The sequence below is a fragment of the Lonchura striata genome, chromosome 38, assembly GCF_046129695.1.
Source record: "Lonchura striata isolate bLonStr1 chromosome 38, bLonStr1.mat, whole genome shotgun sequence".
Taxonomy (NCBI): Eukaryota; Metazoa; Chordata; class Aves; order Passeriformes; family Estrildidae; genus Lonchura; species Lonchura striata.
In genome coordinates, this window is record NC_134640.1 from 3,182,959 (window position 1) to 3,201,147 (window position 18,189).

Sequence of the window (18,189 nt, forward strand, 5' to 3'; positions counted from 1 at the left end):
TTTTTTGCAGTCAAGGCCAGGGGCCCCCGGGCACATCCTTTTTCCATTTTCCCTGGGAAAGAAAACTCAGCATTCCAGGTTCCTGATGTCAGTTTGTAGGGCTCCCTTGGGTGTATCAGGGCAGCACAAGTTTGAAGTGGGGACAACTTCGGTGTGGGGTGCATCCTTCGATATAAGGATTTTTTGCAGTCAGGGCCAGGGGCCCCCGGGCACATCCTTCTTCCATTTTCCCTGGGAAAGAAAACTCAGCAGTCCAGGTTCCTGATGTCAGTTTGTAGGTCTCCCTTGGGTCTATCATGGCAGCACAAGTTTGAGGTGGGGACAACTTCGGTGTGGGGTCCATCCTTCGATATAAGGATTTTTTGCAGTGACGTCCCTGCCCAGGGCCAGGGGCCCCTGGGCACATCCATTGGCCATTTTCCCTGGGAAAGAAAACTCAGCAGTCCAGGTTCCTGATGTCAGTTTGTAGGGCTCCCTTGGGTCTATCAGGGCAGCACAAGTTTGAGGTGGGGACAACTTCGGTGTGGGGTCCATCCTTCGATATAAGGATTTTTTGCAGTCAAGGCCAGGGGCCCCCGGGCACATCCTTTTTCCCTTTTCCCTGCGAAAGAAAACTCAACAGTCCAGGTTCCTGATGTCAGTTTGTAGGGCTCCCTTGGGTCTATCAGGGCAGCACAAGTTTGAGGCTGAGACAACGTCGGTGTGGGGTCCATCCTTCGATATAAGGATTTTTTGCAGTGAGGCCCCAGCCCAGGGCCAGGGGCCCCTGGGCACATCCTTTGGCCATTTTCCCTGGGAAAGAAAACTCAGCAGTCCAGGTTCCTGATGTCAGTTTGTAGGGCTCCCTTGGGTCTATCAGGGCAGCACAAGTTTGAGGTGGGGACAACTTCGGTGTGGGGTCCATCCTTTGAAATAAGGATTCTTTGCAGTAAGGGCCAGGGGCCCCTGGGCGCATCCTTTGGCCATTTTCCCTGGGAAAGAAAACTCAGCAGTCCAGGTTCCTGATGTCAGTTTGTAGGGCTCCCTTGGATCTATCAGGGCAGCACAAGTTTGAGGTGGGGACAACTTCGGTGTGGGGTCCATCCTTCGATATAAGGATTCTTTGCAGTGAGGTCCCAGCCCAGGGCCAGGGGCACCTGGGCACATCCTTTTTCCATTTTCCCTGGGAAAGAAAACTCAGCAGTCCAGGTTCCTGATGTCAGTTTGTAGGGCTCCCTTGGGTCTATCAGGGCAGCACAAGTTTGAGGTGGGGACAACTTCGGTGTGCGGTCCATCCTTCGATATAAGGATTTTTTGCAGTCAGGGCCAGGGGCCCAGGGCCAGGGGCCCCTGGGCACATCCATTGGCCATTTTCCCTGGGAAAGAAAACTCAGCAGTCCAGGTTCCTGATGTCAGTTTGTAGGGCTCCCTTGGGTCTATCAGGGCAGCACAAGTTTGAGGTGGGGACAACTTCGGTGTGGGGTCCATCCTTCGATATAAGGATTTTTTGCAGTCAGGGCCAGGGGCCCCTGGGCACATCCTTTTTCCATTTTCCCTGGGAAAGAAAACTCAGCAGTCCAGGTTCCTGATGTCAGTTTGTAGGGCTCCCTTGGGTCTATCAGGGCAGCACAAGTTTGAGGTGGGGACAACTTCGGTGTGGGGTCCATGCTTCGATATAAGGAATTTTTTTAGTGAGGTCCCTGCCCAGGGCCAGGGGCCCCTGGGCACATCCTTTTTCCATTTTCCCTGGGAAAGAAAACTCAGCAGTCCAGGTTCCTGATGTCAGTTTGTAGGGCTCCCTTGGGTCTATCAGGGCAGCACAAGTTTGAGGCTGGGACAACTTTGGTGTGGGGTGCATCCTTCGATATAAGGATTTTTTGCAGTCAGGGCCAGGGGCCCCTGGGCACATCCTTTTTCCATTTTCCCTGGGAAAGAAAACTCAGCAGTCCAGGTTCCTGATGTCAGTTTGTAGGGCTCCCTTGGGTGTATCAGGGCAGCACAAGTTTGAGGTGGGGACATCTTCGGTGTGGGGTCCATCCTTCGATATAAGGATTTTTTGCAGTCAGGGCCAGGGACCCCTGGGCACATCCTTTTTCCATTTTCCCTGGGAAAGAAAACTCAGCAGTCCAGGTTGCTGATGTCAGTTTGTAGGGCTCCCTTGGGTGTATCAGGGCAGCACAAGTTTGAGGTGGGGACAACTTCGGTGTGGGGTCCATCCTTCGATATAAGGATTCTTTGCAGTCAGGGCCAGGGACCCCTGGGCACATCCTTTGGCCATTTTCGCTGGGAAAGGAAACTCAGCAGTCCAGGTTCCTGATGTCAGTTTGTAGGGCTCCCTTGGGTCTATCAGGGCAGCACAAGTTTGAGGTGGGGACAACTTCGGTGTGGGGTCCATCCTTCGATATAAGGATTTTTTGCAGTGAGGCCCCAGCCCAGGGCCAGGGGCCCCTGGGCACATCCTTTTTCCATTTTCCCTGGGAAAGAAAACTCAGCAGTCCAGGTTTCTGATGTCAGTTTGTAGAGCTCCCTTGGGTCTATCAGGGCAGCACAAGTTTGAGGTGGGGACAACTTCGGTGTGGGGTCCATCCTTCGATATAAGGATTTTTTGCAGTTAGGGCCAGGGGCCCCTGGGCACATCCTTTGGCCATTTTCCCTGGGAAAGAAAACTCAGCAGTCCAGGTTCCTGATGTCAGTTTGTAGGGCTCCCTTGGGTCTATCAGGGCAGCACAAGTTTGAGGTGGGGACAACTTCGGTGTGGGGTGCATCCTTCGATATAAGGATTTTTTGCAGTCAGGGCCAGGGGCCACTGGACACATCCTTTTTCCATTTTCCCTGGGAAAGAAAACTCAGCAGTCCAGGTTCCTGATGTCAGTTTGTAGGGCTCTTTTGGGTCTATCAGGGCAGCACAAGTTTGAGGTGGGGACATCTTCGGTGTGGGGTCCATCCTTCGATATAAGGATTTTTTGCAGTGAGGCCCCTGCCCAGGGCCAGGGGCCCCTGGGCACATCCTTTTTCCATTTTCCCTGGGAAAGAAAACTCAGCAGTCCAGGTTGCTGATGTCAGTTTGTAGGGCTCCCTTGGGTCTATCAGGGCAGCACAAGTTTGAGGTGGGGACAACTTCAGTGTGGGGTCCATCCTTCGATATAAGTATTTTTTGCAGTCAAGGCCAGGGGCCCCCGGGCACATCCTTTTTCCATTTTCCCTGGGAAAGAAAACTCAGCAGTCCAGGTTCCTGATGTCAGTTTGTAGGGCTCCCTTGGGTCTATCAGGGCAGCACAAGTTTGAGGTGGGGACAACTTCGGTGTGGGGTGCATCCTTCGATATAAGGATTTTTTGCAGTCAGGGCCAGGGGCCCCTGGGCACATCCTTTTTCCATTTTCCCTGGGAAAGAAAACTCAGCAGTCCAGGTTCCTGATGTCAGTTTGTAGGGCTCCCTTGGGTCTATCAGGGCAGCACAAGTTTGAGGTGGGGACAACTTCGGTGTGGGGTGCATCCTTCGATATAAGGATTTTTTGCAGTGAGGTCCCTGCCCAGGGCCAGGGACCCCTGGGCATATCCTTTGGCCATTTTCCCTGGGAAAGAAAACTCAGCAGTCCAGGTTCCTGATGTCAGTTTGTAGGGCTCCCTTGGGTCTATCAGGGCAGCACAAGTTTGAGGTGGGGACAACTTCGGTGTGGCGTGCATCCTTCGATATAAGGATTTTTTGCAGTCAGGGCCAGGGGCCCCTGGGCACATCCTTTTTCCATTTTCCCTGGGAAAGAAAACTCAGCAGTCCAGGTTCCTGATGTCAGTTTGTAGGGCTCCCTTGGGTCTATCAGGGCAGCACAAGTTTGAGGTGGGGACAACTTCGGTGTGGGGTGCATCCTTCGATATGAGGATTTTTTGCAGTGAGGCCCCAGCCCAGGGCCAGGGGCCCCTGGGCACATCCTTTTTCCATTTTCCCTGGGAAAGAAAACTCAGCAGTCCAGGTTCCTGATGTCAGTTTGTAGGGCTCCCTTGGGTCTATCAGGGCAGCACAAGTTTGAGGTGGGGACAACTTCGGTGTGGGGTCCATCCTTCGATATAATGATTTTTTTGTAGTGAGGCCCCAGCCCAGGGCCAGGGGCCCCTGGGCACATCCTTTTTCCATTTTCCCTGGGAAAGAAAACTCAGCAGTCCAGGTTCCTGATGTCAGTTTGTAGGGCTCCCTTGGGTCTATCAGGGCAGCACAAGTTTGAGGTGGGGACAACTTCGGTGTGGGGTCCATCCTTCGATATAAGGTTTCTTTGCAGTGAGGCCCCAGCCAAGGGCCAGGGGCCCCTGGGCACATCCTTTTTCCATTTTCCCTGGGAAAGAAAACTCAGCAGTCCAGGTTCCTGATGTCAGTTTGTAGGGCTCCCTTGGGTCTATCAGGGCAGCACAAGTTTGAGGTGGGGACAACTTCGGTGTGGGGTCCATCCTTCGATATAATGATTTTTTGCAGTGAGGCCCCAGCCCAGGGCCAGGGGCCCCTGGGCACATCCTTCTTCCATTTTCCCTGGGAAAGAAAACTCAGCAGTCCAGGTTTCTGATGTCAGTTTGTAGAGCTCCCTTGGGTCTTTCAGGGCAGCACAAGTTTGAGGTGGGGACAACTTCGGTGTGGGGTCCATCCTTCGATATAAGTATTTTTTGCAGTCAGTGCCAGGGGCCCCCGGGCACATCCTTTGGCCATTTTCCCTGGGAAAGAAAACTCAGCAGTCCAGGTTCCTGATGTCAGTTTGTAGGGCTCCCTTGGGTCTATCAGGGCAGCACAAGTTTGAGGTGGGGACAACTTCGGTGTGGGGTGCATCCTTCGATATAAGGATTTTTTGCAGTCAGGGCCAGGGGCCCCTGGGCACATCCTTTTTCCATTTTCCCTGGGAAAGAAAACTCAGCAGTCCAGGTTCCTGATGTCAGTTTGTAGGGCTCCCTTGGGTCTATCAGGGCAGCACAAGTTTGAGGTGGGGACAACTTCGGTGTGGGGTCCATCCTTCGATATAATGATTTTTTGTAGTGAGGCCCCAGACCAGGGCCAGGGGCCCCTGGGCACATCCTTTTTCCATTTTCCCTGGGAAAGAAAACTCAGCAGACCAGGTTCCTGATGTCAGTTTGTAGGGCTCCCTTGGGTCTATCAGGGCAGCACAAGTTTGAGGCTGGGACAACTTTGGTGTGGGGTGCATCCTTCGATATAAGGATTTTTTGCAGTCAGGGCCAGGGGCCCCTGGGCACATCCTTTTTCCATTTTCCCTGGGAAAGAAAACTCAGCAGTCCAGGTTCCTGATGTCAGTTTGTAGGGCTCCCTTGGGTGTATCAGGGCAGCACAAGTTTGAGGTGGGGACATCTTCGGTGTGGGGTCCATCCTTCGATATAAGGATTTTTTGCAGTCAGGGCCAGGGACCCCTGGGCACATCCTTTTTCCATTTTCCCTGGGAAAGAAAACTCAGCAGTCCAGGTTGCTGATGTCAGTTTGTAGGGCTCCCTTGGGTGTATCAGGGCAGCACAAGTTTGAGGTGGGGACAACTTCGGTGTGGGGTCCATCCTTCGATATAAGGATTCTTTGCAGTCAGGGCCAGGGACCCCTGGGCACATCCTTTGGCCATTTTCGCTGGGAAAGGAAACTCAGCAGTCCAGGTTCCTGATGTCAGTTTGTAGGGCTCCCTTGGGTCTATCAGGGCAGCACAAGTTTGAGGTGGGGACAACTTCGGTGTGGGGTCCATCCTTCGATATAAGGATTTTTTGCAGTGAGGCCCCAGCCCAGGGCCAGGGGCCCCTGGGCACATCCTTTTTCCATTTTCCCTGGGAAAGAAAACTCAGCAGTCCAGGTTTCTGATGTCAGTTTGTAGAGCTCCCTTGGGTCTATCAGGGCAGCACAAGTTTGAGGTGGGGACAACTTCGGTGTGGGGTCCATCCTTCGATATAAGGATTTTTTGCAGTTAGGGCCAGGGGCCCCTGGGCACATCCTTTGGCCATTTTCCCTGGGAAAGAAAACTCAGCAGTCCAGGTTCCTGATGTCAGTTTGTAGGGCTCCCTTGGGTCTATCAGGGCAGCACAAGTTTGAGGTGGGGACAACTTCGGTGTGGGGTGCATCCTTCGATATAAGGATTTTTTGCAGTCAGGGCCAGGGGCCACTGGACACATCCTTTTTCCATTTTCCCTGGGAAAGAAAACTCAGCAGTCCAGGTTCCTGATGTCAGTTTGTAGGGCTCTTTTGGGTCTATCAGGGCAGCACAAGTTTGAGGTGGGGACATCTTCGGTGTGGGGTCCATCCTTCGATATAAGGATTTTTTGCAGTGAGGCCCCTGCCCAGGGCCAGGGGCCCCTGGGCACATCCTTTTTCCATTTTCCCTGGGAAAGAAAACTCAGCAGTCCAGGTTGCTGATGTCAGTTTGTAGAGCTCCCTTGGGTCTATCAGGGCAGCACAAGTTTGAGGTGGGGACAACTTCGGTGTGGGGTCCATCCTTCGATATAAGTATTTTTTGCAGTCAAGGCCAGGGGCCCCCGGGCACATCCTTTTTCCATTTTCCCTGGGAAAGAAAACTCAGCAGTCCAGGTTCCTGATGTCAGTTTGTAGGGCTCCCTTGGGTCTATCAGGGCAGCACAAGTTTGAGGTGGGGACAACTTCGGTGTGGGGTGCATCCTTCGATATAAGGATTTTTTGCAGTCAGGGCCAGGGGCCCCTGGGCACATCCTTTTTCCATTTTCCCTGGGAAAGAAAACTCAGCAGTCCAGGTTCCTGATGTCAGTTTGTAGGGCTCCCTTGGGTCTATCAGGGCAGCACAAGTTTGAGGTGGGGACAACTTCGGTGTGGGGTGCATCCTTCGATATAAGGATTTTTTGCAGTGAGGTCCCTGCCCAGGGCCAGGGACCCCTGGGCATATCCTTTGGCCATTTTCCCTGGGAAAGAAAACTCAGCAGTCCAGGTTCCTGATGTCAGTTTGTAGGGCTCCCTTGGGTCTATCAGGGCAGCACAAGTTTGAGGTGGGGACAACTTCGGTGTGGCGTGCATCCTTCGATATAAGGATTTTTTGCAGTCAGGGCCAGGGGCCCCTGGGCACATCCTTTTTCCATTTTCCCTGGGAAAGAAAACTCAGCAGTCCAGGTTCCTGATGTCAGTTTGTAGGGCTCCCTTGGGTCTATCAGGGCAGCACAAGTTTGAGGTGGGGACAACTTCGGTGTGGGGTGCATCCTTCGATATGAGGATTTTTTGCAGTGAGGCCCCAGCCCAGGGCCAGGGGCCCCTGGGCACATCCTTTTTCCATTTTCCCTGGGAAAGAAAACTCAGCAGTCCAGGTTCCTGATGTCAGTTTGTAGGGCTCCCTTGGGTCTATCAGGGCAGCACAAGTTTGAGGTGGGGACAACTTCGGTGTGGGGTCCATCCTTCGATATAATGATTTTTTTGTAGTGAGGCCCCAGCCCAGGGCCAGGGGCCCCTGGGCACATCCTTTTTCCATTTTCCCTGGGAAAGAAAACTCAGCAGTCCAGGTTCCTGATGTCAGTTTGTAGGGCTCCCTTGGGTCTATCAGGGCAGCACAAGTTTGAGGTGGGGACAACTTCGGTGTGGGGTCCATCCTTCGATATAAGGTTTCTTTGCAGTGAGGCCCCAGCCAAGGGCCAGGGGCCCCTGGGCACATCCTTTTTCCATTTTCCCTGGGAAAGAAAACTCAGCAGTCCAGGTTCCTGATGTCAGTTTGTAGGGCTCCCTTGGGTCTATCAGGGCAGCACAAGTTTGAGGTGGGGACAACTTCGGTGTGGGGTCCATCCTTCGATATAATGATTTTTTGCAGTGAGGCCCCAGCCCAGGGCCAGGGGCCCCTGGGCACATCCTTCTTCCATTTTCCCTGGGAAAGAAAACTCAGCAGTCCAGGTTTCTGATGTCAGTTTGTAGAGCTCCCTTGGGTCTTTCAGGGCAGCACAAGTTTGAGGTGGGGACAACTTCGGTGTGGGGTCCATCCTTCGATATAAGTATTTTTTGCAGTCAGTGCCAGGGGCCCCCGGGCACATCCTTTGGCCATTTTCCCTGGGAAAGAAAACTCAGCAGTCCAGGTTCCTGATGTCAGTTTGTAGGGCTCCCTTGGGTCTATCAGGGCAGCACAAGTTTGAGGTGGGGACAACTTCGGTGTGGGGTGCATCCTTCGATATAAGGATTTTTTGCAGTCAGGGCCAGGGGCCCCTGGGCACATCCTTTTTCCATTTTCCCTGGGAAAGAAAACTCAGCAGTCCAGGTTCCTGATGTCAGTTTGTAGGGCTCCCTTGGGTCTATCAGGGCAGCACAAGTTTGAGGTGGGGACAACTTCGGTGTGGGGTCCATCCTTCGATATAATGATTTTTTGTAGTGAGGCCCCAGCCCAGGGCCAGGGGCCCCTGGGCACATCCTTTTTCCATTTTCCCTGGGAAAGAAAACTCAGCAGACCAGGTTCCTGATGTCAGTTTGTAGGGCTCCCTTGGGTCTATCAGGGCAGCACAAGTTTGAGGTGGGGACAACTTCGGTGTGGGGTTCATCCTTCGATATAAGGATTCTTTGCAGTGAGGGTCCAGCCCAGGGCCAGGGGCCCCTGGGCACATCCTTTGGCCATTTTCCCTGGGAAAGAAAACTCAGCAGTCCAGGTTCCTGATGTCAGTTTGTAGGGCTCCCTTGGGTATATCAGGGCAGCACAAGTTTTAGTTGGGGACAACTTCGGTGTGGGGTCCATCCTTCGATATAAGGATTTTTTGCAGTGAGGTCCCTGCCCAGGGCCAGGGTCCCCTGGGCACATCCTTTGGCCATTTTCCCTGGGAAAGAAAACTCAGCAGTCCAGGTTCCTGATGTCAGTTTGTAGGGCTCCCTTGGGTCTATCAGGGCAGCACAAGTTTGAGGTGGGGACAACTTCAGTGTGGCGTGCATCCTTCGATATAAGGATTTTTTGCAGTCAGTGCCAGGGGTCCCCAGGCACATCCTTTTTCCATTTTCCCTGGGAAAGAAAACTCAGCAGTCCAGGTTTCTGATGTCAGTTTGTAGAGCTCCCTTGGGTATATCAGGGCAGCACAAGTTTGAGGTGGGGACAACTTCGGTGTGGGGTCCATCCTTCGATATAAGGATTTTTTGTAGTGAGGTTCCTCCCCAGGGCCAGGGGCCCCTGGGTACATCCTTTTTCCATTTTCCCTAGGAAAGAAAACTCACCAGTCCGGGTTCCTAATGTCAGTTTGCATGGCTCCCTTGGTACTGTCAGGGCAGCACAAGTTTGAGGTTGGAGGAGATGGTGTCTGGGTGATATCCTTCCATATTCATATTTGTTGCCGTCAGGCGCCTGCCCAAGTCCAGGGGGTCCAGTGCTGTAATTCCAGCTCTTTTTCCTGGGAAAGAAAACTCACCAGTTCCGGTTCTTGATGTCAGTTTGTAGTGCTCCCATGGGACTGTCAGGGCAGTGCAAGTTTGAGGTGGGGACAGCTGTGTTCTGGGATACATCCTTCGATGATTGGAGTTTTTGAAGTCAGGTTCCTGCTCAGGGCCAGGAGCCCCTGGGCACATACTCCTGCCCTTTTCCCTTGGAAAGAAAACTCACCAGTCCAGGTTCCTGATGTCAGTTTTTAGGGCTCCATTGGGACTATCAGGGCACTACAAGTTTGAGGTGGGGGCAGATGGGGTCTGGGAGATATTCTTCGATGGTCATATTTGTTGCAGTCAGCTGCCCACCCAGGGCCAGGGGGTCCTGAGTGCTAATTCCAGACTTTTAGCCTGGGAAAGAAAACTCACCAGTCCAGGTTCCTGATGTCAGTTTGCGAGTTGTGCTTGGGATGTTTAAGGTAACCCCTGATTAACATCAGGGCAGCTTGGGTCCACAACACATCCTTCTGCATTCAGATTTTCAGTGGGCGGCCCTTCTTTCATGGCCCCTTGGTCTTGGACTCTGTCACTGGCCCTATTCTCTGTGAAACATGGCTCACCCTCTACACTTCCTGGTTTCAATTTTAAGGAGGTGCTTTTCTCTTCTGGGGCTGGCAGAATTCTTGGTGGGAGCAGTTTTGCTCCAGGATAAATCCTGTGCCATTCAGAACAAAATGATGTAGAATGTCACTTGCAGCCACAGACCTCGTGATCCAACCTCTGCCCTTTTTCCCTATAAAACCAACCTCACCCTCTCTGTGTGTTGATGTCTCTTCACTGGAGGTGTGCTGCTCTCCAAGGGCAGCAAGAATTCCTGGTGTTGGCAGCTGTGGTCTGTGAGAAATCATTCACTGTTTGCAATTTTGGTAGCACAATTCCTGTTTGGCCAGGGGAAAGATTGTTAATTATCTTGGCAATGAAAATCTGGCACCCCATTGTTTAAGGGTCTGGCAAAGGGCTGTGTAGGGGAGGGAACACCCCACAGGACCTTTCTTCACCTTATCCCCCACTCTTAGGTGTAGCAGCTCCCCATGTGAGCAGCTGCTTTTAGTGCAGCTACCTGGGCACACCTGCACAGGGAGCTGCTAATCCAGAGGGGCTAACAGGGGTATCCCAAGCGTCCCTCCAGGAGCTACAGTCGGAACATCCAGCTGGGACCGGGGAGCAGCCGGACCCACCCGGGCACGGAGCATCCCTTTGAGAAAATGCAGAGGGCAGAGCCCTCTTGCCAAGGGGCAGCACCTGAGCAGGCCGGGCAGCATGTGGGGTTCCATAGGAGAGCTTTCAACTTTCCCCTTTTATTGTGTCAGTCCCTCCCTAGAACCCCAAGACCTTCCACAGCACTCCCAGAAAAAAGAGGGGTTATGGAGAGACAAGGGGTTTAAAGTATGGGAAAAAACTTCCTTTTCCATTATTTCTTGCTTTCAAATAATGAGGAAATGCACTTCCCCTGCAATTTTAATGGTCTCATTTGAAAGAGTCCCTGCCTTTTCTATGCTGTTAGGGGTGGTAATTGACAGGGAATCCCCATATTCCATTATTTTCCAGTTTAAATAGAGGGGGAAAACCTTGACAATGTTGTTTATGGGTTTGAATTAAGAGTAACCCTTTTTGTTGTCCTAAGGCTTAAATTGAGGGGGAAGCCCAGCTATCTCTCTTTCTTAAGGGTTTGGATTGAGGGGAAAATCCCTCTGTCTTCATAACTGGAGAGATTTAAATTGAGGAAAGCCTCTCTTTTCCCAATATTCGAGGGGATTAAGTTAAAGGGCGGAAGCCATTTATTTGCCATGGTATCCATTTCAGTGGAGGCAACTTCCCCATTTCTTCATTTTAAGGGATTAATTTGAAGGAGGCTCTTCTAAGATGCTTTTTCAGCATTTAAAACTACTTTTCAGGGCACTTCTTTCTGTGCCCTAGGACTAAATACCTCAGAGAAAGGCAAGCCTAGCACGTACTTAACCTTTATGCTGCCCAGGAGCCTATTGTTTTTCTTATTTTTATTTATAATGTAATTAGTCCTAATTAGCAGCCCCAAGGAGACTTAAACTGTTCATATAATTAGTATTTTTCTCCACCCTTAGTCTCAGGTTGAGTACTACTTAGTAGTCACTGAGGAATAATTATATAAGTTAACAGCAAATCACCCAACTTATCTAGATATGCTGCCTAAAAACAAAGTTTTATTTCTTACCAGTTTTTTTGCCCTTTTGCTCCAAGCAGTTGTAGAAAAAAGAAAGAGCTGTCATTTCCCTGAAGAGTTTTCTTCTATATCCAGCCCTTTATTCTCCTTGAATTCAAGCCAGAGGAGCCAAATAGCCACAGCTCCTCTGATGGCTTTTATACACTGTGGGGTTTGCCCCCTCCCTTTTCCCAGGTGCCACGGGAACGAGAGGCGGGCCCAATCAGGGGTATATTAACCCCAGCCTTTCCCAAGGGGCTTCATTCCCTCAGTGGGATCAGCTGGGGTAAGAGCTCTCCTCTCATTCAGGTGAAGAGGCTCCTTTAGCTTAGCTTGTTCTCTGCAGCTGCTTTTGGGCTTCTAATGCAACAGAGACTTTGAAGATACTGCAAAGAAAACAACGTTGAACACAGGGAGTATTTAAATTCACAGTTTGGGGTTGAGTATTCAGGGCTGGTAAGGTGCTTTTGTAATTTCTGATTTTTTTCTTCTTTTTTTAGGAGGAGGGCAACTTCCAGTAATTGCAGTTTGTGTCAAGCGCAACATTTTTCCAGCAGATTCATCACGACGCAGAAGGCATCCGCACTGTGTCAAAGATGATGTGTGAGACGGTGGCTTCAGGTGAGTTGAGAATTGTGACTAGGAGAGGGAGAGTAAGCAGGGTACCAAGTTAGGAGTTATCCCGGTGGGGGTTTGCAGGCAGTAGGGTGAGAAACGGTGCGTATCTGCAAAGCTTTTCACAAGCATAGCAGAGGCATCCACGTGTCATATGGCACACAAGCTCATCCACCGAACTCACACAAATGCCACGTAGCTTTGCCTCTCTAACCCCGGTGCCACTCATCATAACAGCCATACCTTAGACTGAGGATGAGGCCGGAGACTTGAACACCCAGGCACACTCAGGAGAGGATAAGTAACTGACTTGCTGAGATTTGGCCCACATAGCACGAAACACAACCATTGATTATCCCGTTCTTTATTTTAGGAGACTAAGAGGCTAACAGGCTATCTCCTCTCAGCCAGACTCATTTCAGGTCCAACGTGGATTCACATCACCAGTCATCCAAAAGATAAGTCAGGGCCAGGGCCTGGAGATGGGAGCAGTGTCTTCCTTCTGCACCCGATGGGGATTTTCATCCCCTGATATGTGCAAGATAAGTGCAGGGCCACAACCCACAGAGGGAATGGAAGAGAGGTGCTGGGTGGGACTCCCCAGGAGGGGTTTTTGAGTCAATGTTGGAGATGGGGATGCCCAAGAAGCGTCTCCTAAGGCCACCTAAAGGGAAAGCGTCTGTTTTGATCTCAGTGCTGAGCTGCTCAGGGCAGAGCAGTGCTGGCATGTGTCCTGTCACTCGTCTCTGGTGCACCCTATTATCTTTGCATCTCTCAGTCCCTTTTTTTCTCCTCAAAAGCTCTCTCTCCCTGTCCTGTGTCACAGGTGTCTGCACATATTTTTCCTGGAGCTGCTCTGCCCTGCTGCATAGCCTGTATTAGCACAAGTCCTGGGGACTTGAAATTTGTAATGCCGGGTGTAGTTGGGCTCTAGATTGTATCAGGAGGTTGCCATAACATGTTTGGTGATGCTAAGTTGTCCTGCACCCGCTTGACACTAGTGCTAACTTCCTTTCAGATGCAGACAATTCAAATCTGTGGCAGAGGGCCCCAGTCCTGGGGGAGGGTGTTTCCATGAGCAGGTCAGCCATTGTTTGCATTTGCAGGGGAAGCCTAAATGGTGACTGTATTACAGCAGTGTTCTTTGCCTTTATTTTCAGGAGGTCCAGGCAGATAGCAGCAGTCAAGGCCAAGTGTGCCAGGTGAGCAATGGACCAAAGCAGTTGTTTTTGCTCAGCTTTTAGTTTTTGATTCAACTGTAAGCATCCATTCTTGTTTGTGTGCTTTAAGGAATCCACGCAGAGTATGCCAAGCCCCTGTCCCCAACAGCTGATGGCCTGGATTTCTTGTGCTTGTGAGCCTTCTGGAAGTATTGCTGGACTCTGAGATGAAGCCTTGAAATTTTGTATTTCACGATGGCATCCAGGGAGCCTTTGGCAATGGCTGAGGAGTTGCGGTGAGTCGCCGAGGTAGGGAGGGGGAGCCAAGGTCCTCTTAGGTTTCAGCAATGCCGAGTCACTTTGTCTCTTCTTAACCCAGGCAGACCCTGCGATGACGGTGGCAGCCTCCGAGCCTGGCAAAAGTGAGCGGCCCGAGCATTCTTAGGAGAACGGTGAGTAGTGGGATTGCTGGGTTTTGTCCATTGTGCAGCTAAGATCATGCAGTGATGTTTGGTGTTCTCGATTGTAGCTGAGCACGGGACCACAGCCCGGTGACCATAGGACATTCCCCGCAGGCGAGGCAGCCTCCATTGGATTCTCATCCCCAGAAGCCTGAGAGATAAGTTGAGGGCTAAGGTCCACAGAGGGGATTAAAGTAGGGTGCTGGGAGGGCCTTTAGGATCAGCTTTGGGGGCAGGGATGTGCAAGAAGCGTCCCCTTAGGCCAGCTAAAGGGAAAGTGTCTCTTTTGACCACAGTGCTGAGGTGCTCAGGGCAGAACAGTTCCGGTGTGTGTCCTGTCACTTGTCTCTGGTGCACTGTGTGTTCTTTGGGTCTCTCGGTCCTTTCTTCTCCTCAAAAGCTCTCTCTCCCTGTCCTGTGTCACGGATGTCTGCATGTATTTGTCCCGCAGCTGCTCTGCCCTGCTGCGTAGCCTGTAATAGCACAAGTCCTAGGGACTTGAAATTTTTAATGCAGGATGTAGTTGGGCTCTAGATTTTATGGGGAGATAGACATAACATGTTTGGTGATGTTAAGTTGTCCTGCAGCCATTTGACACTAGACCTAATTTCCTTTCAGATGCTGACAACTGAAATCAGTGGCAGAGAGCCCCAGTCCTGGGTGTGGTTTTTCCTATGTGCAGGTCAGTCATTGTTTGCATTTGCAGGGGCAGCCTCAATGGTGACCCTGTTACAGCAGTGTTCTTTGCCTTTATTTTTAGGAGGTCCAGGCAGATAGCAGCAGTCAAGGCCAAGTGTGCCAGGTGAGCAGTGGACCAAAGCAGTTGTTTTTGCTCAGCTTTTACTTCTTGCTCAGCTTTTACTTTTTGATTCAACTGTAAGCATCCATTCTTGTTTGTGTGCTTTAAGGAATCGACTCAGAGTATGCCAAGCCTTTTTGACTGACAGCCGATGGCCTGGATTTCCTGTTCTTGTGAGCCTTCTGGAAGTATTGCTGGACTCTGAGATGATGCCTTGAAATTTTATATTTCACGATGGCTGCCAGGTAGCCCTTGGCACTGGCTGAGGAGTTGCGGTGAGTCGCTGAGGTAGGGAGGGGGAGCCAAGGTCCTCTTAGGTTTCAGCAATGCCGAGTCACTTTGTCTCTTCTTAACCCAGGCAGACCCTGCGATGACGGTGGCAGCCTCCGAGCCTGGGCAAAGTGAGCGGCCCGAGCATTCTCAGGAGAATGGTGAGTAGCAGGATTGCTGGGTTTTGTCCATTGTGCAGCTAAGATCATGCAGTGATGTTTGGTGTTCTCGATTGTAGCTGAGCTCGGGACCACAGCCCGGTGACCATAGGACATTCTCAGCAGGCGAGGCAGCCTCCATTGGCACGCGACGGGATTCTCATCCCCAGATGCCTGAGAGATAAGTTGAGGGCTAAGGTCCACAGAGGGGATTAAAGTAGGGTGCTGGGAGGACCTTTTGAATCAGCTTTGGGAGCGGGGATGTGCAAGAAGTGTCCCCTTAGGCCAGCTAAAGGAAAAGTGTCTGTTTTGACCACAGTGCTGAGGTGCTCAGGGCAGAGCAGTTCCGGTGTGTGTCCTGTCACTTGTCTCTGGTGCACTCTGTGATCTTTGGGTCTCTCGGTTCTTTCTTCTCCACAAAAGCTCTCTCTCCCTGTCCTGTGTCACGGGTGTCTGCACGTATTTTTCCCGGAGCTGATCTGCCCTGCTGCATAGCCTGTAATAGCGCAAGTCCTGGGGACTTGAAATTTGTAATGCTGGGTGCAGTTGGGCTCTAGATTGTATTAGGATATTGACATAACATGTTTGGTTCTGCTAAGTTGTCTTGCAGCCATTTGACACTAGTGCTAACTTCCTTTCAGATGCAGACAGTCCAAATCAGTGGCAGAGGGCCCCAGTCTTGTGTGGAGATTTTCCCATGAGCAGGTCAGTCATTGTCTGCATTTGCAGGGGCAGCCTAAATGGTGACCGTGTTACAGCAGTGTTCTTTGCCTTTATTTTTAGGAGGTCCAGGCAGATAGCAGCAGTCAAGGCCAAGTGTGCCAGGTGAGCAGTGGACAAAAGCAGTTGTTCTTGCTAAGATTTCCGTTTTTGGTGTGACTCTAAGCATCCATTCTTGTTTGTGTGCTTTAGGGAATCGACTCGGAGTATGCATAACTCTGTTACCAACCAGCTGATGGATCAGGTTTCATGCACTTTGGATCTCTCTGGAAGCATTACAGGACCCTGTGACGGAGCCTTCCAATCCTGCATTTCAAGGTCCCATCTGAGCAGCCCTGAGGAATGGCTGCGGAGTTGCGGTGAGTCCGGGAGGTAGGGAGGGGGGTGTGAGAGTACAGTCATGTTTCAGCAATGTCATGTTGCCTTGTCTCCACTTAACCTAGGCGTACCCTGCAATGACGGCGTCGGAATCCAAGCACGTCTGAAGCGTGCAGGCCAAGAACCCGGGCATTCTGAGGAGGACGGTGAGTAGCAGAATTACAAGTTTTTGGCCGATGTGCTGTTCAGACCGTGCACTGATGTTTAGTTTTCTTTGTCTTGGCAGACCCAGAGGTGACAGCTGGAACTTAGCAGACAGGCAGATGGCCACCTTCTACACTCAAGAGGGATTTGCATCCCCAGCTGCATGCAAGATAAGTGGAGGGTTATGACCCACAGAGGGGATGAAAGAGGGGCGCTGGGTTGGGACTTTACAGAAGGGGTTTTTGTGTCAGTTTTGGAGACAGGGATGTGCAAGAAGCATCTCCTTAGGCCACCTAAAGGGAAAGTGTCTGTTTTGACCACAGGTGAGGTGCTCAGGGCAGAGCAGTTCCGGTGTGTGTCCTGTCACTTGTCTCTGGTGCACTCTGTGTTCTTTGGGTCTCTCAGTCCTTTCTTCTCTTCAAAAGCTCTCTGGCCCTGTCTTGTGTCACGGGTGTCTGCACATATTTTTCCTGGAGCTGCTCTGCCCTGCTGCGTAGCCTGTAATAGCACAAGTCCTGGGGACTTGAAATTGGTAATGCCGGGTGCAGTTGGGCTCTAGATTGTATCAGGAGTTTGCCATAACATGTTTGTAACTTGAGCAAAGGATCACAGCCCAGTACTCTCATGTTTCAGCAATGCCATGTTGTCTTGTCTCCACTTAACCTAGGTGTACCCTGCGATGATGGCATCAGAGTCCAAGCACGCTTGAAGTGTGCAGGCCAGGAACCCAGGCATTCTGAGGAGGATGGTGAGTAACAGATTTACCAGGTTTTAGCCGATGTGCTGCTAAGACCGTGCACTGATGTTTAGTTTTCTCTCTCTTGGCAGACCAAGAGGTGACAGCTGGAACTTAGAATCTTTACATATTTACTTTTTGGAACTGAAAGATGTACACGAGATGTTCTCATTCATCTTCATTCTCAGTTTTGGTAGCCTTTCTCTTGGACTTCCGTACAGAGCTTATTAGCCCCTCATCACCTGACCACAGTAGTTCTGTAGCATCTGCCTTCTCAAAGGATATAGGGCTTAAAAATTAGTCTTCTGGAGAATTGTATCAAGTCCTCACTTATCTCTTATCTCCGTCAGCTTATGTCGCGCCTACCTACGTCGGCTTATATCGTACACGTGCATGTTACACCTACCTAGGTTGTCTTATGTTGTTTGCGCTTATACTGTATGTACCTAATGTTGGCTTATGTTGTTTGTGCTTATACTGTATGTACCTAATGTTGGCTTATGTTGTTTGCGCTTATACTGTATGTACCTAATGTTGGCTTATGTTGTTTGAGCTTATACTGTATGTACCTACCGTGGCTTATGTTGTTTGCGCTTATACTGTATGTACCTACCGTGGCTTATGTTGTTTGCGCTTATACTGTATGTACCTACCATGGCTTATGTTGTTTGTGCTTATACTGTATGTACCTAATGTTGGCTTATGTTGTTTGCGCTTATACTGTATGTACCTAATGTTGGCTTATGTTGTATGCACCTCTGTTGTGCCAATTAGGATCGGAGCTGCCTTGCCCGGCCACGTAGTCACACTTAGGTAGAGCAGTTATAAAACTTCGCCATTCATTTGTCCTCTACGGGGTTTCGGGTACAACACCGATGGACCCAGAGTCTGTATAGCTCCTAGCTCTCAGATAGTCAGTCATTGACCGCCTCCCCTTGTCTCATAGGTCGCCGGGTGCCTACAGAATTTCCTGGAATCTACCATTTGACATCGAGGAGCTGCGGTCAGAAGATGCGTTTAAGCATATTCTTCAGCGTATTCTTTCACGTAAGGGTGGCAGCCAGCCTGTCAGCAGAAGAACGTGTGAGAGTGTGATTGTCTGTGTCTGCCTGTAAGGGTTTGTGTGTACTTGTGTCTGCAGCTGTGTGTGTGAAGCAGTTATAACCTTGTGTGTATTGCCTTTCAGGTTTTTCCACTCATTTTTAAATTTAGAATAAAAAATCCCCAGCCGG

At 50.8% G+C, this 18,189-nt stretch overlaps 1 protein-coding gene and 1 long non-coding RNA gene across 3 annotated transcripts in view; both read left to right on the forward strand.

Annotated features, from left to right (window-relative positions):
- The window catches only part of LOC144248150 (uncharacterized), a 238,251-nt gene extending 224,319 nt beyond the window's left edge, over nucleotides 1-13,932 (forward strand). Inside the window, exons 7-11 of the long non-coding RNA XR_013341535.1 lie at nucleotides 12,017-12,137; nucleotides 13,292-13,333; nucleotides 13,422-13,587; nucleotides 13,671-13,743; nucleotides 13,821-13,932. This is a non-coding gene — a long non-coding RNA (uncharacterized LOC144248150). The remainder of the gene's footprint in view (nucleotides 1-12,016; nucleotides 12,138-13,291; nucleotides 13,334-13,421; nucleotides 13,588-13,670; nucleotides 13,744-13,820) is intronic.
- A 191-nt stretch (nucleotides 13,933-14,123) lies between these two features.
- Nucleotides 14,124-17,970, forward strand: LOC144248149 (uncharacterized). Of its 2 annotated transcripts, XM_077789883.1 has the most exons (12): nucleotides 14,124-14,434; nucleotides 14,513-14,554; nucleotides 14,661-14,826; nucleotides 14,910-14,982; nucleotides 15,060-15,158; nucleotides 15,619-15,684; nucleotides 15,763-15,804; nucleotides 15,892-16,058; nucleotides 16,143-16,223; nucleotides 16,304-16,391; nucleotides 16,880-16,969; nucleotides 17,904-17,970. In XM_077789883.1, the coding sequence occupies exons 6-10, from the start codon at nucleotides 15,677-15,679 to the stop codon at nucleotides 16,327-16,329; spliced, it is 324 nt and encodes a 107-aa protein (XP_077646009.1). In that variant the 5' UTR covers nucleotides 14,124-14,434; nucleotides 14,513-14,554; nucleotides 14,661-14,826; nucleotides 14,910-14,982; nucleotides 15,060-15,158; nucleotides 15,619-15,676; the 3' UTR covers nucleotides 16,330-16,391; nucleotides 16,880-16,969; nucleotides 17,904-17,970. The 2 variants fall into 2 exon arrangements, with proteins under 2 accessions (XP_077646009.1, XP_077646010.1); XM_077789884.1 differs by lacking the exons at nucleotides 14,124-14,434; nucleotides 14,513-14,554; nucleotides 14,661-14,826; nucleotides 14,910-14,982; nucleotides 15,060-15,158 and having other exon boundaries at nucleotides 15,169-15,684; nucleotides 16,304-16,969.
- The last annotated feature ends 219 nt before the right edge of the window (nucleotides 17,971-18,189 follow it).

Excerpts from the sequence above, each read along its gene's own strand:
- LOC144248149 (XM_077789883.1), top strand. Across the intron at positions 15,805-15,891 it reads GTCAAGGCCAAGTGTGCCAG|GGAATCGACTCGGAGTATGC; the intron begins GTGAGCAGTGGA and ends TGTGTGCTTTAG. Across the intron at positions 16,059-16,142 it reads GGAATGGCTGCGGAGTTGCG|GCGTACCCTGCAATGACGGC; the intron begins GTGAGTCCGGGA and ends CACTTAACCTAG.